Here is a 27,955-nt window from a genome sequence, read left to right as displayed (position 1 = left end):
GAGTTAGTTGATCTTGGAAATCTTTCACCCAAAGCTTTTCTATTTTGGGGCACACATTCATGACTCTCACAGAATAAAGCATATTGACTGATGTCGGTGACCTCCCTTTCCTCTTAAAAGCATTTATTTACTTATTTCTATCTCCTTTTTGTGACATTTTTGTGGTCAGTCACTATAAAGTCTCACTCACCCCTCCTCTTTTATTATCCAGGCTTGGGACCGGCAGTGGCAGGATTCGAGTTTTTATGTTTTTTTTTAATGTTTTTGAGAATATTGAGTTTATAACATTTTGAAAAAATTAAGGGAAAAAGAACAGGTGATGTGCAGAATCCTTTGCTTCGATCATGTCAAAATCCTAACCATGGAACGAGGAGCACAAAGGGTCAGCAACCATTGGTAATGGTATGAATGAAACTCTGTAGGATACACAGTTTGTTTATTTCTCCATGTTGTGTTTTGCTTAAAATTTTTAACATCTAAAGTAAAATAAAAAAGTAAACATCACTCAGAAGGACAACTTCAGAAAAATGTTAATATACAAACATGAACATGTTGGTTCTTTCAGCAGAACACCTAGTGGTCACTAGGAGGTCAGAAAAGAAGAAGAAGAAACGTCCACGTCACACTTTCCAGAATCTTTAAGTGGATGACTTTGCACATTCTGCAACATCCAGCCTCCTGCCACTGCTGCACATTTTTGCCAAATTCTGTTTAAGAGAGAAGAAAAGTTAAGGATTTCAAGAGGACCATCTGTGAGATTACGTTTCATCCAAACAGATCTCACATTTGCAGCTCGGATGATGCTGTTTGGAGACTGCAGAGCGGCCAGGTCCGTCAGGATCCTCTGAAGGTCCCCATTAGATGGATGCTCTGCTGAAATGCAGGTCAGGTTTAAACTTACATTGGCAGATTGGTTTTTCTGGTAATATTTCCTTCTCAGAATCAGATGTACCTGGTTCAGGTGAGGCCTGAGGCTTCAGCTGGAGATAGGGATGATCCAGCAGCTCTACAATCGAGATCCTCTCTCTAGGGTTTCTTACTAAGCACCTCTGGAAAAAACAAAAGAAACACAACATTTGACCTAAATATCAAGTCATTCTAGAGAGCAAAATGTCTTACTCTAGCTGTTTAGGTACCAGTCTCACTTCACATTTACCTTTAGAACATCCAGCAAGTCCCTCTCTGAAATATCAGGAAACTCAATCTTGTGGGAGGGGTCAATGATGGCGTGCAGCTTGGCCATCTGGTTTGTGATGCTTTGAAATGGAGTCTTCCCGTAAGTCATGCAATAAAGGATGCAGCCGAGCGACCACACGTCTCCTTTGGGGCTTATCTGTATGACAATTAAGAGTCAGTATTCCCAGTTGCTCGGTTTACTGTCATCAAACCTGTTAGATCAGCTTCAAAGATGGCAAGAACCTTTGAGCGAGCTTTGCCAGACTGGGAGGAAGTATCTTTGATGGCTTCAGGGGGCATGTAGTTCAGGGTTCCCACCTGTGGACGGGAAACAATTAGGTAATGGAGATGGGGGGCAACTTCTTCAAGAGATTTTTACCATCTGTTGACCTAGATAAAGTATTGATAAACAAGGTGACTGATGATAGTGTACATCATATTCTAAATTGGTGGCTCAGGAGGTTGAGCTGGTCGTCCAATGATCGAAGGGTCGGCGGTTCGATCTCCGCTCCCCCCAGTCAAAACTGTCGTCGTGTCCTTGGGCAAGACACTTCCCCCTCCCTGCCTCCAGGGTGGCTTCACTGGTGTGTAAATGCGTATGAATGTCCGGGTGATGGTCAGAGGGGGCGTAGGCGTGAACTGGCAGCCACGCCTCTGTCATCACCAAGTATACATGGAGTGAATGACTAATGGATACATTGTATGTACAGCTGTGACGGTGTGGGATTTTTGATCACCGCGGTGATGAACCAGCAGGGGATGCGGTTAACCCCCGCGACACCGCGGCCCTGTGGAGTATGTTCTGCTAGACTTCACAATCTCCCTTTGATGAGATGAAGTTTCTCCTCTCAAACACTCCAATTTCTTGACCTACACCTTAGGTGAATGAGACAGATGGAGAAGGAGGTGGCTTTCCCACAATTCTTGGTTTCAGTGCCTATACTCGAAATATTTCTGTTCTGAATTGAAATCCAGCAAATGAAGGGCCCATACCAGGGGTCGGCACCTTTACCCCTCAAAGAGCCAATAGGATCAGTTTCACACAGAAATGAAACTCCAAGGAGCCGCAACACTAGGGGTGTTAGAAAACAATCGTTTCGCCGACATCTCGATAGTTCATTTGGTGATACTTGTATTGATTCAAAATGCTGTCAGGATATTTATTTAAGTATTTATTTTAATAATTTATAAGCATGACGTTTCCTTTGATCTTTTGTCCATTTTCCACAACCTTGAATAGACTTTTCTGTCTGTCAAACACCCAGAGTTAAGATGAATGAGATGATGGAGACAAATTCACTTTGATACAGACTCCTTTCCATATATTTATTTTTTTAAATCCAGTAAACCCAATAAAGTATATTAATTTTATGGATGAAAACAATTTTTTAATTAGGAAGCATCTGTTAGTTTGTTGCGGGTCTGGAATCATAAGCGGTGAGTCTAAGCCCCGCCCCCGGTTCTCTACCTCTCTCAAAAAAAAGGCTGTTTTGGGGTGGGCGCTCATGTGCCCCCTACGAGACTACCACTGACTGTCTTTTAGAAGAACTTTCCATCCCATAACAGACTCTGGTCGGCGTTCACACGCCCCCTCCGCGCGTTCACACTGCTCCCTTCCTCCTGCCCGACGGTGTTAAAGGCAATCTTAGAAAACCATAGAGCCACAGCACAAGGAGGAAAGAGCCGCAGGTTGCCGACCCCTGTCCCATTCTATTCTAAAGCGTATGGTAAATGGCGTACACTTATATAGCGCTTTTTCTACCTTCTTCGAAGGCCCAAAGCGCTTTACAGTCACAGTTCCATTCACACAGGGAGGAAACTCATGGCTAACGTTACTTCCGCCTCAGCGCAAAGTTAATACTGTGGCGACCTGTGGGTTAGCCCCGCCCATAGCCACTAAGACTCATGGGAAGTGTGAAATCTTGATCACCACTGAGAGAGCAATGAAGAGAAGTGAGGTTCATGTTGTTACACTGTTTGATTGTTCGTAATAAATGGGTTTTAATGCCAGACAGGAGAGTGAGCAATCAGCTTGTCTGTCTACTCTCAGAGGCTGTTTGAGGGCGTGTGGCGTATGGGGCAAGGACAGTCAGCGCGGGGCCTGCACAATATATAGCAAATTTATCGTTATCGTGACATCAAGCTGTGCAATATGCATACCGCAAAAGACGGCGAAATCCCAATAAATGGATACCTCAAATGTGCTAAAACAAACTCATGGCAGCTTGAATAAATGAAATAAATCCCTTTATGCATTTAACCAATCGGAAGGACCCGTTCACGTTGTTGACCAATCAGATTAGCCCTTTTATGTTTGATGTTTGCATCCTACGTCGACAAGGGTCATTTGGAGTATAACTTTTAAATTGTTGCAATGAAATGGAAATGATGGTTTGCAATTTGTTTATATACCGCAAATTATATCGTTATCGCAATATTAATCACCAATTTCGCATATTACGAGTTTTCCTCATATCATGCAGCCCTGGAACGCAGCTAGTTAATTAGCTGCTCAGCTCTCCTTTCCCCGCTACGAGATACAAAGCAGCTGGGTCTTACAATGTACAGTACAGACCAAAAGTAGTTTGGACACACCTTCAACACACACCAATAAAAAGTATGAAACAACTGAAAATATGTCATATTGTTGGTTCTTCAAAGTAGCCACCTTTTGCTTTGATTACTGCTTTGCACACTCTTGACATTCTCTGGATGAGCTTCTAGAGGTAGTCACCTGAAATGTTTTTCACTTACAGGTGTGCCCAGTCAGGTTTAATAGGTGTTATTTCTTGCCTTATAAATGGGGTTGGGACCATCAGTTGTGTTGTGCAGAAGTCAGGTGGATACACAGCTGATAGTCCTACTGAATAGACTGTTAGAATTTGGATTATGGCAAAAAAAAGCAGCCAAGTACAGAAATGAGTGGCCATCATTACTTTAAGACATGAAGGTCAGTCAGTCCCAAAAATTGGGAAAACTTTGAAAGTGTCACCAAGTCACAAACACCATCAAGCGCTACAAAGAAACTGGTTCACATGTGGACCTCCCCAGGAAAGGAAGACCAAGAGTCACCTCTGCTGCAGAGGATAAGTTCATCCGAGTCAGCAGCCTCAGAAATGGCAGGTTAACAGCAGCTCAGATTAGAGAGCAGGTCAATGGCACACAGAGTTCTAGCAGCAGACACATCTCTACAACAACTGTTACAAGGAGACTGTGTGAATCAGGCCTGCATGGTAGAATATCTGCTAGGAAACCACTACTAAAGAAAGGCAACAAGCAGAAGAGACTTGTTTGGGCTAAAGAACACAAGGAATGGACATGAGACCAGTGGAAATCTGGGCTTTGGTCTGATGAGTCCAAATTAGAGATTTTTGGTTCCAACCACCGTGTCTTTGAGCGACACAGAAAAGGTGAACGGATGGACTCTACATGCCTGGTTCCCCCCGTGAAGCATGGAGGAGGAGGTGTGATGGTGTGGGGGTGCTTTGCTGGTGACACTGTTGGGGATTTATTCCAAATTGAAGGCATACTCAACCAGCATGGCTACCACACCATCTTACAGCGGAATACTATTCCATCTGTTTCTATGCCTTCAGTGTGAATCTACAATGAAAATAAAGAAAACTCTTTGAATAAGAAGGTGTGTCCAAACTTTTGGTCTGTACTGCATTTGCGGGGGAAAAAATAAAAAAAACGCACCAAAAACGGTACAGAAGTGAACCGTAACGAAACGGTTCGGTTCAACTACGTGTATTGTTACACCCCTACTGTATAGTGCGTTCGCCATTTTTTAGTCCTGCCCAAAGCTACAATACCAAAATCGAGTCCGCTAGAAATTTCCCAGAAGTCTGTGCAAAATACCAGTGTGCATCGATGCTCACTAGATCTGCGAATATAGACCACAAGTCATTGCGTCTGAACTTTCTTTCCCCAAAAAAAAGTTCCAATAAAGACAAAGATCTTTTTATACCGTTACCTACGATTAAGGCAGTTGTTGGATGAAGAAGTGGTCAAGACCACTGGATACTTTAATGTTTTGACCGAACACAAGTGAGTTTACCAAAGTCCCATTTGGATGGCCTTTACAGGTGCGACTCACCTGTGAATCCTTCATGATGCTGGTCACATCAGGCTGGATTCTGTTTGCGATACCAAAGTCGATCAACTTCAGTGATGCGTTCACGATGACGAAGTTTGCTGGCTTCAGATCACTGTGGATGATCCCTGGAAAAACAAATAGAGTGGTTCCAAAGATGGAGAGTTAAAGAAATGGGAAATGTTGGACAGGCAGGGGAAGGATCAAAGATGAACAACCGTGTTTGTGGATGGTATGGACGGCCTCCAGCATGTTTTTCCAGTAAAACTTTCTCTCGAGTGGGTTCACAACAGATTTGCGGTTTCGCAGCCAGGTGTTCAGATCCAAGTTCCCACACTCCATCAGCATATAGATGTAGCTGTTGGTTATTTCACTGCAAACACATTAGAAGGCATCAGAGCCTGATGAAGATCGTTTTACCTCACATCGAGTGGCTGTGCAGACTGTACTCACTAATCATAGAGCTTGATGATTTGATCGCTGTACTGCTGCAGGTGGTTCAGATGTTCAATTTCATTTTTGTAACTTTCTACGGTCTGAGCATCAGCTTCCTCCAGGTCCACATACTTCACAGCAAACAGCTGCTTTTTGTGATCAAGAACCTGGAAGACCTAGAAGAGGAGCCGACTGCATTAGCAGCTATCAAAGTGTCAGGGAGCCTGTGGCGTTGATGATCGGTAGGCTTTCTTATACCTTGCTTGATCCTCCACGCCCGATAATCTTGAGAACGAAGAACTGCTTGCCCTTAATGGTGATGGATTCATTTGATAAAGAACTCAATGAGGCCTAAAATTAGATTTAAACAGGATGAAGTCACTGAAATTGGAAAAGCATGGTAACTTAAAGTTTCAAACAAATTCTAATAGCCCTTTAATCCCACTCCATTCATTTCACTTTAAGGCTTAATTTTAATAATAATAATTAATAATTGATACTTTATTCATCCCACAATGGGGACATTTTTCTCTGCGTTTTGGCCCATCTCCTGGGGGGAGCGGTGAGCTGCAGACTGGCCATGCTCGGGGGGGGGCAGCAGCTGGCTGAGGAGAGCAGGGATCGACGTCCTGCTCTACCGCCTGTGCTAAACTACCGCCCTGTACTTATGCACAAAATACCAATATTGAATATTGAATGTTAGCGAGACAAGGTGTGTTTTGGTAAGTAATACACACATTTTTGCCACAAAGATTCCAAAAGGAGGAAAATATATGAAATCAGGTCTTTATTTTTTGTAAAACATTTTTAACTTGTCCTGTCCAACAGCTGGGTAAACAGATGAGAGCTGAAGGCCTCTTGTGTTTTATCAACAGGGGTTATGAATCTTCTGACAAACCAGAGGTATGTCTGAATAAACCGCTTTTGTCATAGGGGCCAAACTTTATTCATTTTAATCATATTTGAAAATCTTTTGTGTTGGATCGGACGGATCAAATCAGGTCTTTAAAAAATGTTACCAAGAACTACATTTGTACAAAATCTTATCTTACAAACTGAAGTAAATGATTGTTTTCATTTCTCCCTCTCTTTTCTTTTTACACAAATCAAAGACACAGAGTGCCAGTACCTGTGGAGTCTGGAAAGAGGCTGCTGGGTTCAGAGGCGTGTGGGACTGCTGAAGCGCCCTGGTTCTGTGAGCTGCCACTGCAGAGGACCACACTTCTGGACCTCCTTTCACAACAGGAGTGACAAAGCTGAAGGACAGAGGATTTTTCAGACAACTATTAGACTTCATACAGCATCTTCATGAAAAAGATGATTTATCATGAACAGGGGAAAACAAGGCAAATCAGTCAATATCAGAGATCCATCCATTTTCTGAACCCACTGAAATCTTTTTAGGGTCATGGGGTTACTACTGATGAAGGTGGGATTCACCCTGAACGGGTTTCAGAGTAAATTTACGATCACCAATCAACCTAGGAAGCCTGTTTTTGGACTGTGGGAGGAAGCTGGAGTGCCTGGAGAAAACCCAAGCATGCACGAGGAGAACATGCAAACTCCACTCAGAAAGGACACATCTGGGATTTAAACCGGGGCCTTCTCACCTTGAGACAGAATGCTACTGTGCAGGTATGTGAAAAAACACAACCGTGTCTGATGATAGAAGAATTTACGAAGTCACTCCACTGTGCAGCCCATAAAATCAGATCATTTCAAGTATTTTTCATCAAAGCAATAAAATGGACAAAAAAATGACCTGTTTGGATTTGGGTTCTGGTTGCTGCACGGCGTCTGACAGAAAGAGTGAGGGTTTAGTCTAGACGGACGTTGGAGGGACGGAGTCATCAAAGACTCCACCTGACAAGGAATAGGTGGTGTGGTTCTCTTTTCCTAAAATGGACAAAAACAAGCACATAAATATATTTTTTCAAATAAAGAGATAAAGTTCAGTTTACCAGGAATAACCTGTAGTGTAAGGAATTTCAAATGAGATTTTATCTCTGTTAAATAGACATGGTTAGAAAGTCCTCATCAAACCTCTGGGGAAACGTGCCGATGGACGGCGGGTAGCAGCTTCCACTCTGGGGCAGACTCTTTGCTGGCAGGTTTAGCGTGCTCCACAGAACGCGGGGCAGGTACCCGTGCAGGAAGATGCACTTCCTGGTGTTCCACACTGGTGGACGCACTCTGTGCAGTCTCTGACGCCATAAGAAAAACAAGCAAAAAAAATTACAAAGACAGCATATTGAACAGCTGGAAGCAATGAAGCCAGTCTAAAAACTGTCCCTACCCATGAGAAGCTCCTCATCGGGGTCCAGTAACCGTTTTTCCCCAGCTTTCAGGTTACGGATTGCTATGTTCAGGAGCTGAGAAGGTTGGGCGTTTAACGCCAGGGCTTTGTGCAAAATTGAAGATGCTTTTATCATATTACCTAAAAATAAGAGGAAAATTTCATTTAGCAAACAGACATAAAACAAAGAAATGGGTCTGATCAGACTGGCATTATTCAATCTGATATAAACATGCATTCTGCATTTGTAGGAACTCAGAAAAAAGCAGAGGTGAACATTAACCTCTTAAGACCTGTCCACATTTGTGCACAACCCATTTTGGGTTATAATTCCACAGTAATTCATTCTACTCAACTGTGATTAGACGTGTGATTACATGTGTGGACATTTATACAGCCATTTAGTGAGTGGTGTCAAAAGAGTACAGCACATTACAGGAAAAAACGGCAGAGAATAGAAGAGAAAATTCAGTCGGCTGCTCCAAACCCCAAACTCGACAAGGTAAGAAGTCCAAACATATTTCTTAGCTTATTCTTGTTTAGATATGCAGAAAAGCATTGCAACTTTGTCATGAAATGCAAATTTCATTCATTCATATTCTATTCCGTTTAGTCCCTTTCGGGGTCACAGGGATGCCTGAGCCTATCCCGGCCACTTGTGGGCAAAGGCAGGGGACACCCTGGACAGTTCGCCAGTCTGTCGCAGGGTAGAAATAATAAATGAACATTTGATTAAAACAAAAAACAAGTTAAGGTAAAGATCTGGTAAGCTGCTAAACACAATCTGCATGTTAGCTTTGTGGAAAATGCTCTTATTCTAGCATAAATGCACCCAGGAAAGGCGGGTGTAAATCCAATGACAGCTAAAATGCTGTAGGTTTTCTTAATGTAATAATTAAATAGACACAAGAATTGATATTTGATTTCTTAAATTAGGGTTAGGGCACTGGAGTTACTGGACCAAAATGACGAAGGTAAGTCAGATATGGAAAATGTTTCTGACCACGATGAGGCATTCCTGGATGCTGATTATGAACTCCCACCACAGGATCAAAGTGCAGTGAGGATGAGAGCAGCGGTGATGAAGACTGCATTCCACAGCAAGGGATGTAAGCGTCTCAGTGAGGATATAATTGTACACCAAGATGCCATGGAAATCTGTTTATTCTAGGTAGTCAGGGCTTCAGGGTAAGGAGGGGAGGAAACATCTATAGACACGGCACCATTCGGTGCTTTTAGCTAAATGCTCATTTACAACACTTGTTGAAAGATGAATCGACAGCTGTAGGCTCATTCTATCCCAGTCCTCACACTCCCTGACATCGTCATCAAACTCAGCAGATTTGGGCTGATTATTCCAACGATGGCCCAAAAAAGGCCAACATTAGCACCAGGACCTCAGCAACAGTCCCGTAAATGCGATTGTTCTTATTTTGGCAGGTCTTGTCAGTCAAGCTTGAAATTTCATATAAACGTCCACTCAGATGCAACAGTGAAGGCTTAATTTACTTTACGATAACTACTATATTTATTCGTATTCTGGTTGTCCAGGATGCAGAATGTGCTGAAGGGTTCCTCCACAGACCCCAAACGGGGATCATGTGAGCATGAGGACAAATCAGAGCACGAAAGAAAGACCTGGTGTGCATGTACGTGCACACCATATTTCCCTAAAATCACATCATTTTAAAAGATGATACTTAGTTTTTATACTAAACAGGTTTCAAAAAGTCTAAATAACTAAGAAAATTAAAAACAGGCATATCAGATAAGAGCTCGGCTCCTAAGAGGATAAAGGTTGTTCAGATAAATGTGTCACACGCTCAAGTTGAGCTTTTTTTTTTTTTTTAAACCCTTCAGGGAATACTTTCAATGTAAAAAGACAATTCCAGCAGGACTGAAGACCCACCTTGAGACACCTCAAACTGAGCATGTGCAATGTGCACAAATGCAAACCCTTTGCAGTTGGACCTTGCAACTATGAAGTGGTCCTCTGCTTCATCCGGATCCTCAATCCTGCAACAAGCAGAGAGTCAGGCAACTGAAGTTTAGGGAACGTACCTGAAGAGGGAAATATTCATCAAAATTGGGCCGGCACAACAAATGGCAAATTTATCGTTATCTCAACATCGAGCTGTGCAATAGTCGGCTGAAATTGCAAAAAATGGTAACCTTCATTGTGCTAAAACAATCTTATGCCAGCTTGAAGTATTTAACAGATCAAATGAATCCCTTTATACATTTGACCAATCGGATGGAGCCCTTTGAGGTCAGATGCTCGCCTCCCATGTAGACGAGGGTCATTTGGAGCGTAGTTTAAGTTATGTTGACTCCTATTTAAACTGTTACACTGAAAAGGAAATTATGTTTTAGTTATTTTCTTATTTGTTCATATATCGCAAGTTATATTGTCATCGCAATATTCATCACTAATTTCGCAAATCGTGAGGTTTCCTCATATCGTGCTGCCCTAATCCAATCATCAACTTTATTTATAAAGCGCTTAACACAATTTAGAAAGAATCAGACAAAGTGCTGTGCATTAAAAGCTTAACATTATAAATAATTGAGTAAAACAGCAAAAATGTACAAAACGCACTAAAAACTTGGAGGTAAAAAGTAGTAAAATCTCCTGTATGACTAAAATGCTTCAGTCTGGTTTTTAAAATGTCGTGTAGAATATTTAGCAGAAATTCACTAGAAAAATGTTCCAAACTTGTAGAAAACTCACCCTTTCAGCTCTGCGTATCTGACTAGTATTCTGGCGTAGCTGCCGTTTTTACTGTACTGCCTGATGGGCAGCTTGGCAAAGACGGTGGAATAGTAATTCCTGAGCTTGTTGAGGAGGGAGACGTCTGTGTGAGGGTTCCCTCTTCCCTCCAGGTCCTTCAAATACGTCCAACAAGACTCAGGAGAACTGGAATTAACGATCTGCTCAAAGCTGGAAGTTACATCTGAAATGAAAGTAAAGTTTATTCACCAAGTGGGAAATCACTCAGCAGGACATGGCAATGAGCCACAACTGCCGTACCTTCCATTCGCTGCGTTTCACTTGCAACCCCCCTTTGAAGGAGTGTCGTTGTTGACTCTGCCACTGCTTGGTCATCCCACTGGCTTTGCTCTGGACTGAGAGCTGGCTGCTACAAAGATGGGAATTTTCCATCAGATTCAAAATTTTCAATGAATAGGGAAAAAAAAAAGGAGTTCAAACCTAAAGCAGCATGTCTGCACCCACCCGAACACCAGCCTGACCTCCATCTTCAGCGGTTTTCTTCATTGAGGGTCCAAACACAGAACTCACATTTGAGCCAGATGTTTGCCTGCCACAACAATGACAAACTTTAGATAAACTAGTCTTTTTATTTCAACTAAGTTATAATTAAAGCTTTGCAGCTGCGATGACTAAAGCCAAAACTATGAATGCCTGCTCAAACCGGAAGATTCAGGTAAAAGATTTAAGGATCCACTCTGATCCTCTTTATATCTATTGTAAAAGCCTTCCCAATGGTCTTTTAATTATGATTCTGCTGTTAATAGCCAAAATCAAAAGTCCTAAATCATTCTTTAGTTTCACAACATAGTTTCTGCAGAGTGGCAGGAGTTCATTGCTAGAGTTCTTAGCGGACGAAGGAGCTTTTTTTTAATCCTGCATCAAAAACATGCTCTTCTCCAATTGAATTTTTTGTCTGCTTCTGATTCACATTTATCAGATACTGAGTATTCAGGAAAAAAAGCACTTTGAGCTTTTTTTTTTTATTTGCTGCAAAAATAACTGATCTTTCAATTTAAAAAGCGTTCTTTCAGTGTGCCAAAGATAACGTATAGTTTAGACATTAATTTATTGTCTAATTATCCTATGTTGATGCGTCTTTGTGTGAATATATAACTTCTGATTGTATCGTTTTGTGCATTTTTGTTGCTTTGATTGCTTGAAATATATTGAAGCATTTATAATACCATGTTCTCCATCATTTTAATTATGTGACAGAATGAGTGGTGTTGAAGAAGAAGAAGAAAAAGCTGTTTGACCGATTGCTTTTTCTTTTTAATTTTGAGTCAACAAATGCAGCTTCATTTTGAAAATGAAAAAGCATTTCTGGTATTGACTTTTATTTTTAATTATGCTACAGATATGCTTCCATAGACATAAACCATTTCAAATCAAATAAAAAAAAAAATTAAAACTCTAATTTTCTTAAGGAAAGCACGATCTAGGCCCTTTGAAAAACATTTAAAAATAAAGGCACTAATCAGTTTACAAATGTATACCTGGGTAAGCCTGTGGGGATGTTCATTTCGCCTCTTTTAGGGGGAACATCGTGGACATTTCCATCACTGTCCTCATTTTCTTGGATAGAGAAAGGCACTACAGGTACCCTTCCTGGCTGCAAAGCAAAAGGCCAAACATTCAAACAAAAAGCTTCTGAAAGTGCCTGCTCAAAACCAAAATCTATGGAGACCATCTGGACCACACCCACCAAGCAGGAAGCTTTCTTATGATGAGATCCTGATCTCCAGCCAGGAAGGTGTTCCACTGAGGATCCAGACAAAGGCTCCATCCTGAGAATCAGAAAGAAGAAGTAAAATGTCCCGAGTGCGTCTTCACAACAGACCCAATGGCATTTGGAATTGGGGTTTATGGTTACCCAGAACTAAAAATGCTGGAGAGCTGCAGCTCTCCTGTGCCATCAGATATTCTGCCAACTTTCTGGAAGGCTGTGGAATTCTTCCCGGAATCCTGCACAATATGATCTACATGGAGGGGAGGGGCAAAGCATATTTGACCAACACATGTATTAACATTTTAAAAAGTTAAGATGGGCCTCATTCACCCCACTAAGGGAAACCCAAGTGTCACCTGCAGTATTCATGGAAATGCAGGATGAAGGAAAAAAAACATTTTACACAACATAAAGGAATCCTCACATGGTAGGTTCTCCTTATCCTCTGAAGGGGAAAGTGGTTTTCCTGGCTGCATGTTTTGCAGGGCAGTTTCCAGGAGCTCTTTGGGCTTAGCGCCCATCTTGATAGCCTCCTGCAGCATGTGAATGCCTCTTTTGGTGTTGCCTGGAAGCATAAAACGAAGCACTAGTCATGAGACTGCAATAATCCTACAGACAGAAAAAATGAAAATAGACAGCAGAAACACCTCGAGAATGCTCAAACCGGGCATGTGCAATGTGCACAAAGGCAAAGTTGGGGCTGTGGGATCTCGCCACATTGAAGTTTGCTTCTGCCTCGTTGACATCTTGAATCCTGACAAGTAGAAAATGAACTTTCCATGAATTCCATTTGAGATGAAGTGACATGCTTAGTGTACTGAAAAGGTGAAGCTTACGCTTTAAGCTCTGCAAACCTAACCAGCATCCTGGCATAGCTCTCATTCTGACAGTGCTTCCCCAGCGGCATGTTGGAGAACACTTTAGTGTAATAGTGGATGAGGCGGGTGAGATGGTTATGGTCCAGGTGAGGATCCCCTTTCTTCTCCAGATCCATCAAATAAGCCAGGCAAGATTCAGGCGAGTTTGAGCTGATGACATTGTTGATGTTGTCTGTATCGTCTGAAACAAACACGGGATGATAGTCATGGAGATTCACTGTGTCAGGCAAACCCCTAACCTAATGCACAACCCCTTTCATTTACCTTCGTTTAGATACTTTTTGATCTTGTTAAGCTTTTGAAAAAGCATGGCAAGCTGCTGCTTTCTGTCCGTGTGCTCCTCTTCCTCCATCTGAAACACACAGACAACAAAATGGATCATTAAGCAAGGCAGGGATTAAAAAAACCTTTGCTTTACCCCACACGACACTAGCTAGCTAACGGTTGTTTTTCTTGTGTTTTCTTCATTGCGTTTTATTTACCCAATGTGTTCAATATCTAAAGTGGCTTTAACTTTAAATATCGTGAAAACGTAGTTATAAATCAAATGACCTCGTAAGGCCAGTTATCCCGTCATGTTTTTAGCCACGTTCTTTTCAATCAAGCTAATGCTAGCATTGTTTTCCACCACAACAGACCGCTCGGAACGTCAATCAATGTCGCCCCGCGCCATCTGAATTCTTCAAAATGAAGATAGAAATCTGTATGATTTAGAAGAAGCGTTATGTAATCTCACCGCGTTAGTATCGTCATGTACTAAGGTATAACAGAAGACCGCTCCTTTGGGCAGATTTGCGACAGTCCCAATCGCAAAGCGCTCGACTTCAACTGCTAGTTTTCAAATATACCACTTCCTCTCAGGTCGAGTTCTGATTGGTCAGCTCCTGAGACGTCACGCTCGGATTTCTGTACGTACCGGTGGGCGGGGGGGGCGGGGGGGGGGGGCGGCTTGATTCAAATATTTTCAATTTGATAGTTAGCATTCACAGAAATCTGAGAAACAAAAAATGTATTATATTATATTTTAAAAAGAAATATTTTACCAAACATTTCTAAAAATAATAATACTAATACTAATAGCCTCATTTAGACATTGTAAATCATGCAAGCTACTACAAATGCTATCAAGTAAAAATCGAATGAAATAAAGATTATATAAATTCATAGCAGGAAAAAGGCTATGAAAAAAATCTAGAAGCATAAATGAGAAGATGTTCATTCATTCTTTTATTCATTGTCTTGAGTTTTAAGGACATGTGAGAGCAGGAAGACAATGGTAAAATGAGCTATAGGTGTGACCATAGACATACTGTCAGTTGGTTTGACGAAGGAGATAAAGGTGGAGGTAGGACACCACCAAGGATCAGCTTTAAGGTCCTTATTCTGGTGATGGACAGACTGTCAGATGGGGTCAGACGAGAATTTCTGCAGACCTGATGACATTGTGAAGACATCTTCAAGTGAGAGCAGGAATCAAGCAGGCGGCGGGACGTCTAGAGAGGTGGAGGTTTGATCTGGAAAGGAGAAGAATGAAGATTGGCCAGAGCAAAACGCAGTATATGTGTGCAAATGAGAGGAACTCAAGATGAACAGTGAGGTTACATGGAGCAGAGGTGAAGAAGGTGGAGGTTTTAGAACAAAAGAGAGGGTGGGAAAGAGGTGAAGAAGAGGCATGTGAAATGGATTGGAATGGGTTGAGGAAGGATTCAGGTGTGATGTGTTACCAAAGAGTGTCTTCAAGAAAGAAAGGAAACGTGTAGCAGACTTTGATGAGAGCAGTCATGTTGTTGGTTTAGAGACGGAGAAAGAGACAGGAGGCAGAGCTGGAGGCAGCAGTGATGAAGATTTTGATGTTCTCTGTGGGAGGGACCAGGATGGAAAGAATCAGGAATAAATGCACCAGAGGAGGGTTTGGGAGATAAATGGAGGGATGCAGATTGAGATGGTTTGGACTCCAGAGAAAGAACAGTGATGATGTTGGTATTAGGATCCTGAGGTTGTGGCTACCATGAAAGAGGTCTAGAGCAGTGTTTTTCAACCTTTTTTGAGCCACGGCACACTTTAACCTTGACAAAAATCCCGCGGCACACCAGCATCCAAAAAAAAAAAGAAGCAGAAATTCATGGTCTTTATTGAGCGACAGCCCCCCCCCCCCCCCCCCCGCACAATCTCACGTGGATTTTTGTGATAATTGTGGCAGAAAAAGCAGGAAGTTGCGGCCGTTTTTTTCTAAGAGATGAACCAGCCGCTAAAGACGAGCACTAGCTGGTATTTTTGTAGGAACTGAGCGACTTTATCATCAGAATTAAGAACGAGGAAGTGAAGACTTTAACCACTTCTGATTGGTCAGACTGATGACATGTGATTAAGCCTTCAAGAATGATTGGTGGAGACAGTTAAAGGGGCGGGACTTTTCCTGACAGTTATAGCTGCAGCTAAATCGCGGTACTGTGATTCTTATCAAAATGTCTTTAATAGAATTAAATAAACACAAAGAAAAAGTAATTTTAAGATCTTTTATATTCCTAACTACTCAGTGTTTTATCAGGGCCTGTTTGGATGAACAAAGAGCTGATTTCCTGGAGATGGAAAATGTTTTTAGATCAGTTAATGAGGGCAATTTCTCCACGGCGCACTTGACCATCTCCCACGGCACACTAGTGTGCCGCGGCACACTGGTTGAAAAACACTGGTCTAGAGGAAGACCAAAGTGGAGATTCATGGATGCCGTCCAGAAGGACAGGAAGGTGGTCGGTGCGAGCGATGAGGCTTCAGAGGTCAGGACCTGTAGGTGCACCGGGTTCATTGCTGTGGTGACCCCTGAAGGTAGCGGCAAAAAGACAAAGAAGGAAAGGGGGATTTCAGCACTCTATGATATTGAGTGATAAAATTATTGATAAACTGTTATTTATTAGTGTATTTTTTTAATGTATTTATTATTGTCTCAATCTTGTCTCGCCAGGTCTCATCCCAGCCTGGTGCTCTGCCTTGAAGATGTGTTTTTTTTTTTTTTTTTTTTTTTTTTTTTTATTTCAATTTTCCAGGTGGTCGTGAATGCAGCAGGATGACGTGTACTTCCTCATTGTTGCTCCTCCCAATTCAAAGATGGCAGCCATGGGACAGAGACCAGCATTAGCACAAATTTAAGTATTTTGTCAAGAAACTACATCTTTGCGGAGCTCTGCCGCGTGCCAGCCTTTGCATTCACGGTGATGTTTTTACTCACTGCTAATGTGTCTTCTGAAAAACGGCTTTTAAAGAGGTAAACAATACAATGTTTTACAACGGGCTAAGCTAAAGCTAGCAAGCAGCGCTTAGCAAATAAATGAACTTGACTGTTTTTGCCTCGAACACGACGCATCTGCTCTGCATACGCGGTGTTTACATTAAATTAGGTAGGTACGACCTTTCCAAAACAAGTAATTCATTCCATACTGCTTACATTGCCTGTGTTTGTTCGTATGATGGCTTAAAACTGACGTTAGAATTTCACAATTTAAAATATTTGCAGTAGCCCGGTTTAGTCCAGCTGTCATGATTAAAAATGCAACAACAAACAAAAACAAAAAACCCGATTGTTTTTCTGTCTCATCAGATCACCTTCATCATGGCCATCACTCAATTCCGTCTGTTCAAGATCTGCACATGTTTAGCCAGCATCCTCTCCTTTCTGAAAAGGTTGATATGCAGGTAAGCTGGGATGGTTGCTAAATAAAGAGGACATTGCTCAGTACAGTTCATACCTCAGATTTCTATTCCTTAGAATCTAAAACTGCTCCCCCATTTCCCATCATCCCTTGTCTTATACAATCTGTGCTGGTAGCTTACAGCCTCTCACAACCTCAGTCTAACATTACTGGTGCAGCAAAGGCACCGAGCAATATTGGAGCTTTCCAGCCGGACAGTTTTGAGCCAGATGCTACATCGAGCGAGGACAACGAAGATGTATGTGGGTTAAGTTGTCAACACGTATTTGATCAAAATGAAGTGCAGCAGGGAGCCTGTAGCCCCTACGTTACTGCTAAAAGCTTTTCCCAACGGCAGTGTCTTGCCTGTTCCTAATTCAGAACTGGTAGAAAAAGATGCAGCTTTGAGCTTTATTCTCTTTATATAAATATCCTCTGTCATCAGAAGAAATGCCAGAAGAGCATGTTAAAGAGAGGATTTTCATCTGAGTGGGCCTTTAAGGAGTTTGTGATGTGATTTCTGGTTCTGGTTGTAACAGCAACATTCTGAATGGGCTGCTCTTTTTAGAAGCAGCATTTTATGTGGGGATAAAGTTTGCGCATTTTTATCTCTCCTTTTTTTTGACAATGTATTTAAAATGATAAAAGTTAATTAATTATTTTCTCATTTTAGTATCCTTTAGGCCTGCACTTTAAATCGCAAATGTATCTTTATGGCAAAAGATGCCGAAAATTGCATTAAATGGTTACATTAAATGTGCTAAAACAATCTTATGGCAGCTTGAAGTATTTAACGAATCAATTTATGCATTTGACCAATCAGATGGACGCCTTAACGTTATTGGCCAATTGGATGGAGTTCTTTTATTTATTTTGGAGCTCGTTTTCACTAGATGTTGGTTTCCTATGTAGGCGAGGGCCATTTGGAGTGTAATTTATGTTTGCTCTTATTTCAATTAAACTGTTGCGGTAAAAGTGAAATGAGGTTTTTGGTTGTTTTGCTATTTGTTCATATACCGCAAGTTATATCGTGATCACAATAATATTCGCTAATATCGCGCGGTTTCCTCATATCGTGCAGCCCTAGTATCCTTTGGTATCAGTATCTTTATAGGTCGTTGTGATCAGCATCTAAAACCAAATTTACTGCTAAACTCGTCTCTAAAAATTGACATTAATCGTCTTTAAAGATCGGAGCAGCTTGTTTATGGTAGCAGCAGAGGATGCAGACTGCTGAACAAAATGTTTGGTGTTTTTTGTTAAAGCTTGAAGGAGAACAGGAGCAGGTCAAACTTTCTGTTTTCCTTTTTCCTCACAGAAAACAGTTGAGGATAGTTCATCACTTCAAGTGGCAGTTGAAGCTTTGCACTATCCTAATCAGAGTCTTGACTAAGATCATTTTTGAGGCTCAGTTTCAATGATCTCTTTTTATAGAGTCGTCGCACATCCGGTTCATTATCTATGAGCTTAAATGAGGAATCATTTCTGTGACTGTTTTCAATAGATTTTCCTTTGAACTCCTTTTTGTCGTTGATATGTGTTCTTCTATTTTTCTCTGCTTGAGCTTGTCTGGAAGAAATCAAGCCAGTTCTGCTTGTGACACTGTAGCAGTCTCACTTTCCTTCCTTCTCTCTTGACATCCTTCGACAAAAATGACATCAAATGTCTCATCTAGGAGTGGAAGAGGACGCAAACTCAGTGGAGATCAAATAACTCTTCCAACAACGGTGGATTTTTCCTCCTCTTTACAAAAGCAGGTCAGTCTTGTGTCCATTGTGAAAACAAAGATGGCGCTAAGTGTGCTGGTTTCTACTCTGTATCTGACTTTATTGCTGGTTTCTACTCCCTATTTGAATTCATTGCACAGCCAGAGATTGAAGACTGGAGCTCCTGGGACGAAGATGCTCCCACAAGTATTAAGATCGAAGGTGGCAACGGTACCATCTCCCCTCCACCCAATGAGGAAGAAGAAGAGCCGGACTACTTTAAAGACATGGCCCCCACCATCAGGAAGACACAAAAGGTTTGTCCTGAAGAAGCCTCCACATCTTGAAGTTTTGAACAGTGTCGTGCATCTCCTGCCTCTGAAATCTGTACAGCATTTCGTATCTCTGTTAAACACAGGATAGAATCAAAACCTCTTTTTGTGAATCATCTGTGTTTCAGCAGACGTTTTATTTAGATGGTCATGAGTTACCAATTGAACTTGTGTTTCTGGGTCATTAGCTTTGCCTGAACACCGGGATTTCTTCATGTAGTGGCAGCAAAATGTAGTTTGTTTGTCTCACTAGCTTAACTCTTCAAATGGTTTATGGAACCCCTTACGGTGCAAAAGAAAAAAAAATCAACAACGTCTAATTTAATTCATTTAAAGGAAATAAGTCATTATTGCATTCTTACTGTGGTCATTTTTTAACTTGTGGAAGGTTGGTTCATATTTGAGAGCTTGTAGGCGGGACTGTTGGTGCAGAGTAACCCTCCCCAGTTCAGACGAGGAAAACAAAGACGTACATGGATCTATTTGTCTACAAGTGGATGTATCACAATGGAGCAGAGCCGGAAACTTGTGCCCCACACCTAACAAATAATCACTTTTTAAAAAAAAAGCATTTTTCTGTCTGCTCCTGATTCAGAACTTATTGAATAAGTAAATACTCAGAATTGGAGTTTTAAGCTTAACCTGCTTATAAATGTCCTCCATCAGAAGAAAACATGTTGAAAATACCAAAAACACCATTTTCATTGTGTGCAGCATTAAAGACCCACACCAGTCACATCTGTCATTCTGGAATGGAAACAAAAACCAAAATCTCTCTGATGCAAAAAGCCCGGATCTGCGCACACATTTGCACTGCGGTCACTATTTGTGCACCAATTTGCAACGGCTGGGAATGCAAAGCAGATTGGTTCCACTCATGTGTCACACATTAGAATTTGTCCCACAGCCTCTCACAGCTGTGACATTTCCATGTGAACAAAACTACACACCTATACACATGCAAAGACTTTGTCTCCATTAAATCAGAGTTTTAGATAAATGCAGCTTTCTACAGCAGGTTTCACACTGGAAATGCATAGGAAGACTCTTGAGAGGGCAGAACACACAACAGTCTCCTGAAGCAGTAGATGGGAGAAACATTTACTAAAAGAACTGCAGCATTGAATGTTTCTGATTCCACGGGTGAAGCAAAAGGTCATTCTTCTGTCTTAAAGCTACATTAGCCGACTTCAAGGCTTCTAGCATAAATGAAATCATCTCTGTTTGAATGTAATTTGTGTAAATGTATAAAATATTTGAAGGGGTCTTATCTCCTTTTGTCGTTGAGCTCAGACATTTTCATGTCTGAATTAAAGAGATTCATTCATGTACAATAATGCTTGTATAAAGGGATCGACTTGGAATGATTAGTCAAATCCAAAATCACATCTGCTCTGCTGTTTTGACTTTTTGCTGTTGTCTGAAATGAACCTATCCTCTTCCTCGTTTGCTGTGAAGATTGTGCTGAAGAAGAGGGAACCCATGAACTACCAGGCTCCTGACGGCTCGGCAGGATTCTCCAGCAGGCTGGCAGCTTCCCAGGACATGATGGCCTTCAGTCCACCTTCAGTGAGTTGTGTTTGTTACACATACCACATACCAAAAGTCTAACGTAGAACCAGAAGCTTTGTGTAGAAAGGAACATGTAACAGGACAGGTAAAGCAGCCTGTTGGATCAATCAAAGTGCAGTTACGTCAGTTATTATTTTTGTAATGTACTGTATTTTCACAACCGTGAGGCGCACTGGATTATGGGGCGCAGTTTCAGTTACGGGTTTCCTTTTTCTGTATTTGACAAATACAAAAGGCGCTCCAGGTTTTAAGGCACGTTAAAACATGCATGCTGATGTGTATGGAGTGATATTTCTGCCACCACGTTGCACACAAAACTTTCTAAGTTGTGAATGAAAATGTTAAATATTTGCTTTTCACTTATTTTTTATTTTGCTTTCAAATTATTATTTTTTTTTTGCATTCAAAAACTTTTTTTGAGTTTGCAAAACACATTTTCACATGTGTTGTGTCAAATCTCGCTGTTTTCCTATCTTTGAGTTTGCTAACTACTCTGAGCGCGACTTGGCGTGATAAAACTGCCACCGCCAAAAAGGTTTTCGCATGCGTTCTGTGTCAAATCTCACTTTTTTCCTATCTTTAAATTTTGCTGAGATAAGTTTCAGTTTGACGTGACAAAGCTGTCATCAAACGAAGTCGTGCTCAGAGTAGTCAGCAAAATCAAAGATAGGAAAAGAGTGAGATGGCACACAACGCATGCGAAAACATGTTTCGCAAACTCAAAAAAAGTTTTTGAGAGCAAAATAAAAAATAATTGAAAAGCAAATATTTAACATTTTCATTGCAACTTAGAAAGCTTTGTGTGCAACATGGTGGCAGAAATATCACTCCTTAAATGTGTGTTTTTAAAAAAGGCAGCAGGGGCAAAACTGAGTTGTTTGTGATTCATTCTTTATATTTTCAGTCATCAATCAGCATCCAGAAATCCATCAAAGTCCTCATCTTCTGGATCTGAAATGAACAGCTGGGCTAAATTTCTATTAAACACGGCAGATTCCCGTTCCTCATTGTTAGAGTCCATCTCGTTGCCGTGTGGCTCCTCTTGAATGATGCCGGCTTTTGCCAAAGCTTGAAGAGCAGTGCAAGCAGACATGTTAGACCAAGCATCTACAATCCATTCACAAACCGTGGCGTAACTCGCCCGGCGCTGCCTCCCAGTCTGAGTACTGTGTCCGCCATTCGACAGTGTGACTCACCGGGATGTCAAAAGTGAGCGACACCTCGTCCATGTTGGGCTGGATGTGTTTGGCCACAATCTTTTCACTGCAGTAGGAGCAGAAGATCGACAGCTTTTCTTTGTAACCCGCTGGAAGTTGCTGCGCCACCGTAGTCCTTGCGGGACGGAAAGATGACTCAAGTTCATAAAATGAGAGCACCGAGACGGACCTCCTTGAAAACATTCAATTTTCATTTCCTCTGCAAGCCTTCAGTGGAATGGTGACTATAGAGACTCTTCTCCCAGCTGTTCTCTGATGGTCAATCCATCGCTTGAGTCGGTCTTCCAACTCAGGCCATCTCTCCTTGTTTCCACGGAAACTCAGCTGCGTCTTCTTCATCTGTCGGAGTTTGTTTTCCAGCTTCCTCCACCTGTGAACCATGGATTCATTCATCTTGAATTCTCTTGTAGCTGCTGGATTCCCATGTTCCTCTGCGTAGCTGACAGCTTAGAGTTTCAACTGTGCATCATAAGTGTGTCTCTTTGCAGGTTGCATTTTCATGGTTTCCAAAACGATGTTGTTCTGCATCATGCTCAAACCTGCACTTTGCACTATTCGGGGGGTGTCTTCTTTCACGTCCTCACTTCCCTCCTTATCATTCTCATGCTGTCCTCTCCTACATCCTCTTTACCGAAGTCACACCACAACACATTAGGCGCACCGTGCATTTTACATTAAATTAAAGACCTTAAAGTGCGCCTTATGGTTAATACGGTATTATAGCCACGCCACAGTTATAATCATCTTAATTCTGCCTGTTTACACAGGCTGAACTGGGGGAAATGGAAACCTGGCAGGAAGACGCCAACGCCTGGGAGGACGAGTCTAATGCTGTCTGGGAGGCAGAAGACGTGCTAAGGTAAATTTTCATCCTCGTTTTCTGATTTTTCTGCCTGCATGCTGTTTGTTCAATCCAAAGAAATGAGAATCAGCCATTTTTTAGGACTCAAGATGAGGGATCCATTTTAACAAACTACTGCTGATATATCTCAAAGTTTTCGGCATCTTCCCTGTAAAGACAGGAACTGAACTGATTGGATGCCGTTTTTTGGCTCACCTTTGACTGGTATAAACAAAAAGAAAAGAAAATGATGTTAAAAAGATGTGGATTTTTGGATTTGTCCTTATAATGAAAGGTAAACAAAATCATATTCAAGATAAGTTTAGTTGCTGGAAGACGAGTCAAAGTAAAATAGTTTGTTTTAATGTTTTGCAGAAGTTAATTGTTTAAATTCTGAACACAAACTCAAGTTTTGTGTCGGATTTTTTTTTTTTATGTAAATGCAGAATTTTCATGGAGTTGAACTTGAAAGTATAATATACAACATTTTACCAAAAGTATTCACTCACCTGCCTTGACTCACATATAAACTGAAGTGCCAACCCATTCCTAACCCATAGAGGTCAATAGGAACTTTGTGAGGTCACACACTGATGCTGGTGGAGAAGGCCGGACTCTCAGTCTCTGCTCTAATTCATCCCAAAGGTTTTCTATGGGGCCCAGGTCCAGAATACAATAACGACATGGTATTTTTTATTAACAAACAACAACTAACTACTACCCATCTAACTAACTACAGTGGTGGACAAACTTGTTGGTAGCCCTCAGTTAAAGAAAGAGAGTCCACAATGCTAACTGAAATGACTTGAAACATTCAAAAGTAACAATAAATTAAAATTTATCAATCACTGCAATGAAACGGTTTCTGTATTTGTCAATGAGCCTTCTGCACCTGTCCACAGGTATTTTGGCCCACTCCTCATGAGCAAACTGCTCCAGTTGTCTCAGGTTTGACGGGTGTCTTCTCCAAATGGCATGTTTCAGCTCCTTCCACTGATGTTCAATGGGATTCAGATCTGGGCTCATAGAAGGCCACTTCAGAATAGTCCAGCGCTTTTCTCTTTTTCATCAATGTTCCTCTTCCTCTTCGTCCAGGGAGGTTGGCTACAGTCCCGTGGGTCTTAAACTTCTGAATAATATGTGTCACTGTCGTCACAGGAACTTCAAGCTGCTTAAATATGGTTTCATAGCCTTTACCTTTACCATGTTTGTCTATAATTTTGTTTCTAATGTCCTGGGACAATTCTCTCCTTCACTTTCTGTTGTCCATGTTCAGTGTGGTTCACACCTTTTCACCAAACAGCAACGTGACTATTTGTCTCCCTTTAAATAGTCAGACTGACTGATTATGGGTTTGAAAACAGCTGTGATGTCAATTAAAGGACATACCTGAGTTCATCATGACCCCCTGGACAATTAGTTCTCAGTTTTTTATGGAGGTACCATCAGTTTTGTCCAGACTTATTTCATTAGTTTGTTTTTTTTAAATAATTCTGTTGATCAACAACTCAAAAGTAATGGCTGATTTTGATTATTTAATTTTTTATAAAGTTTAATTTATTGTTACTTTTGAACATTTCAAGTCATTTCAGTGAGCATTGTGGACTTTCTTTCTTTAACTGAGGGGGACCAACAATTTTGTCCACCACTGTATTATAAGTGTTGTAGAATGACTGTGTGTGTGTGTGTCAGTGCGCTGCGTGTGTAGGAGGAAGGAGCACACAAGTGTGTTGGGGGGGTGTGTTGATTCTTCTGCAGCGGACCGCTCTCCAGCTGCACGTGAGCCTTCACCTGTGCTCTCTGATACAGACATCTTCTCAGATTATTATATATTGCCCGGTAATAAACGAGACTGCAGACACTTTGTCACCTTTCTAGTAGCCATGAAGCCTGACACCCATGAAGAACGCGGGGCAGGAGGCGGCCGTGTCGCGCACTCAAGAACACACGCACAGCTTGCAATGGAAGTGAATAATTAGAACGCAGTCAATTTGTTCTTTTTCCTCGCGAGACGGAAACTTCTGTTGTAGAATGAGGATGTGTGTGTGCTGCTGAACCGTGTGTGTGTGTAAGAGAAACCCTTGAAGTCTGAACACAGGACTAGCAGGAAAAGTAAAATATTAGCAAAGATGAATGTGTTTAATGTGTTTGTTATAGTTCCAATCACGCACCATATGCAGAACTTTCCAAGAAAAAAAAACGTGTGGTGATGCGATTATCGTCACACCCCTAATGGTGTATGTGGAGTCATCGTTGTAAATGAGAATTTGTTCTCAACTGATGGAGGGGCAAGGTGTGAGTTTGTTTACAGACAGACTGCATTGCCAGATTGGACAGTTTTCTGCTCAAATTGGGCTGTTTTTTGCCCAATCTGGCAACACTGGAGACAGACAGACGCTGCTCTTTCATGAACTCTTTAAGTAAATTCAAGCTCTTAACTATACGTATTAAACCTAGACAATCACTTTTGCTGGTTAATTTTTACCTGATATAATATACCTAACATGACAACATGATAAATTAGCAGTGTTTTCTTTATTTTTTTTAATGTGGTATGTGTAACAAATTGAAAAAGAAAAACATAGGAAGTTCCTAAAAACATGCTCAAAAAATGCTCCAAAATTAGTCATTTGTGAACATAAAATTCGTAAAAAATAATAAAAGGATCCTAAAAACTTGGTGTTTGGTCCACCCATTCCTGAGACGTGTGAGACTTTCCTGGTAAAGGCACAGACTCCTTGACACGCTACATATTGAAATTCATGTCAATAGTTTTGCTCGGGTGAAAATGACCCAACCATAGTGCTCAAGGGTCAAGGAAAAACTGCAACTAAAGTATCGATCTCGTAATGCTAGTATCCTTGCTATTGATACTATCAATACTCAGATTGATCCGCCCACATGCTTATATGGGCTTTTTGGATTTTAAAGGAATAACTGGACATCTGTAGGGATTAGGCATAAATTGCTTTTGAAGGTCTTTAAGTAAAGAACTGTGATTATAAGTCAGATCTAAATTTGGGTGTGAAGTCTGAGAGAAGAGACCTTTTATATGCAAAGCAAATATGTTTGTATTCTCACTTAGTGTTTATTTTAATGACCAGCAGAGGGAGCAATTTTATTTTGTGTGAAATAAAATGTAATCATTTTTAGGTCTCAACTGATCTGCTAGAAGTGCTGCTCTTTGTAAACTTCCCTCATGTTTCTTCTTCCCGTTTGTCTCCAGGCAGCAGAAGCTGGCTGAGAGAGAGAAGCGGTTCATGGAGCAGCAGCGGAAAAAGTTGGAGAAAGAGGCTCAGAGAATGCTGAAGAAAGAGCAAAAAATTGCCGTCAAGCTTTCATAACATTTTAAAGAATCTCAGTTTTGAGCCTTATGGGACTGGGCTGGGGACAGAGACACTGATCTATCATGAATTTGTCTTTCAAGTAATTAAACCTACCTGGATTCTCATTGTATCCCGGTTATTCTTTTTTGTAAAATGACCTTCAGCTGCAGCGCTGTAGCATTAGTCTCAGGAGCAGGTGATACACGTCATCACATTCTTTGGGTTCTGTTTTTGGATCTGATGGGTCTGAAAGCAGCTTTTTCTTTTTCCTTAGAATCATTTGTGAATAATATAATACCTGTGCTTCATTTGGAAAACTCAGATCAAGAGTGCAGTAATTTATTTTTGCATCACCTGTGAACCAGTGACATCCTTTGGTTTGCTGCTTATGTTTTTATATTGTCAGACATTTCTGTTTTTAATGAATGTTTCTTGTTTCATCTATACTGTGGAGCCCTCACACTGAAGGTCTGCAAAATAATAAAAACCTGGAGCTTTACAAATGGAGTTTCTGAATTGATGCAGGAGGTTCCTATGGAAACCGCACGCCATCTACCTTTTACTATTCATGTCATCTTTAAATACTGAATAGGAATTTGATTCCTGCATTAACTGGATGCAGATGCAAACACTGAATATGTTAAATATTGTGGTCAGAGAAATTTAAAAAATACTTTAAAGGAAAATAAGGCAGTTTTTTTTTTGTTCTGACAAAGGATCATGTTATTTGGAGTTTGTAGGAGTAAAGCAGTAAAAAACTGTCCTAAAAATCTGAACTGTAATTGGGGGATGTTTTTCTTTGGGAGGGTGGGGTGCAGAGCTAGTCTGTTCTGCTCTTATGCAGTTATGTAAAATACTTTTGCTTATTTATTAAGGGATATACCTAATGTATGTATAATTAAAAAATAATCCTTTTTCAAAGGATTTCTGCAGTTTTCTTTGAAAACCACACCTTTATCCTGTAATTGGGACCCTCTCCTTTAAAATAACCCCCCACAACTCATTTTATTTCATTATTGTGTAAAAGATCTTTAACCCAAAACAAGCTTCAAGAGCAGGGGAAGCCGCAGGACTAGTCAACGAGTAAATATATTCTGAATTTATTTTTTAGGCATTTTAGCTGGTTTGGAGACAATGGCTCAATGAATGAATTCAGTTGATTGAAAAGTGCTTTATAAAGTTTGATGTGATGATAAAATGAGTTCCATTTTGAAAGTGCACAGTCAAGTCCTCATGACGTTACATTACACCCATCATTGCAGAAGACAAATGAGATGCAGCCTCTCATTTTATGTACTTGTGTTTGTGTATTTTTGAGTGATGTCACAAGATTCCTCTGCACAAAACCCTCACCTGTAGCCTTCATTTCCTAATTACTAAAATTTGTTTGACCCCAGACAGATGCTTTGGCAGAGGGGTTCTTTTAATAAAAAAAATACCCTTGTCTACAGATTTCTAATCTCTTGTAATCTCACCCTCTACTTACCACAATGGGAGGCTACAGCGTCCATTTAGATACCTTATGAGGTATCAGATGGTGTTATGCAACATCAAAGCACCAGTTGGTCTTCTGGAGAAGTCAGAAACTTTATCCACAACTTAATTTTTAGGGAGACAGCATGCCTTCTCTTGAGGGAGATCCAAGTGGAGAGTTGCTTTTCTAGCATCAGCTCCCAAACCCACAGGTCATCTTAAAACGGACTACTTTTAGTCAAGAGGTTGCAGTCAGGCTTGACATGTGAACCCCCTGCTCCCAGAGTACTTAATTCATGCAAAAACACTTCCAGAAACTGAGAAGCTGTAATGTTTTAACCTTTTTGCCATCTTAGATGACCCCCACCCTTCCATTGACGTGTTCTTCCTACCATGACAAAGGTGGATAAAGGTGGAAA

The 27,955-nt window shown here is 41.0% G+C and overlaps 2 protein-coding genes across 5 annotated transcripts; one reads left to right on the top strand and one right to left on the bottom strand.

Moving 5' to 3' along the window:
- Window positions 1–397: 397 nt before the first annotated feature.
- Window positions 398–14,233, bottom strand: ttk (TTK protein kinase). 3 transcript variants are annotated; one of them, XM_023964403.1, is made up of 25 exons: window positions 14,120–14,233; window positions 13,648–13,735; window positions 13,342–13,564; window positions 13,153–13,259; window positions 12,930–13,070; window positions 12,650–12,755; window positions 12,482–12,563; window positions 12,273–12,388; window positions 11,239–11,323; window positions 11,035–11,143; window positions 10,735–10,957; window positions 9,913–10,019; window positions 8,004–8,144; window positions 7,751–7,911; window positions 7,470–7,603; window positions 6,837–6,963; window positions 5,966–6,058; window positions 5,726–5,883; window positions 5,491–5,645; window positions 5,276–5,400; window positions 1,420–1,494; window positions 1,157–1,333; window positions 953–1,049; window positions 785–873; window positions 398–707 (listed from the first exon to the last, which is right to left on the bottom strand). In XM_023964403.1, the coding sequence occupies exons 2-25, from the start codon at window positions 13,733–13,735 to the stop codon at window positions 639–641; spliced, it is 2,988 nt and encodes a 995-aa protein (XP_023820171.1). In that variant the 5' UTR covers window positions 14,120–14,233; the 3' UTR covers window positions 398–638. The 3 variants fall into 3 exon arrangements, with proteins under 3 accessions (XP_023820171.1, XP_023820172.1, XP_023820173.1); XM_023964404.1 differs by having other exon boundaries at window positions 785–870; XM_023964405.1 differs by having other exon boundaries at window positions 513–707; window positions 11,035–11,140.
- Window positions 14,234–16,445: 2,212 nt separating this feature from the next.
- ebag9 (estrogen receptor binding site associated, antigen, 9) lies at window positions 16,446–26,566 on the top strand. Of its 2 annotated transcripts, none has more exons than XM_004086628.2 (7): window positions 16,446–16,778; window positions 16,979–17,073; window positions 18,745–18,826; window positions 18,937–19,092; window positions 20,566–20,676; window positions 22,664–22,755; window positions 25,964–26,566. In XM_004086628.2, the coding sequence occupies exons 2-7, from the start codon at window positions 16,991–16,993 to the stop codon at window positions 26,079–26,081; spliced, it is 642 nt and encodes a 213-aa protein (XP_004086676.1). In that variant the 5' UTR covers window positions 16,446–16,778; window positions 16,979–16,990; the 3' UTR covers window positions 26,082–26,566. The 2 variants fall into 2 exon arrangements, with proteins under 2 accessions (XP_004086676.1, XP_011471587.1); XM_011473285.3 differs by having other exon boundaries at window positions 16,451–16,645; window positions 25,964–26,193.
- The last annotated feature ends 1,389 nt before the right edge of the window (window positions 26,567–27,955 follow it).

The sequence above is a fragment of the Oryzias latipes genome, chromosome 16 (assembly GCF_002234675.1).
Source record: "Oryzias latipes chromosome 16, ASM223467v1".
Taxonomy (NCBI): domain Eukaryota; kingdom Metazoa; phylum Chordata; class Actinopteri; order Beloniformes; family Adrianichthyidae; genus Oryzias; species Oryzias latipes.
The sequence above is the reverse complement of the archived record's forward strand: the minus strand, read 5'-3'. Positions and strand labels throughout refer to the sequence as shown.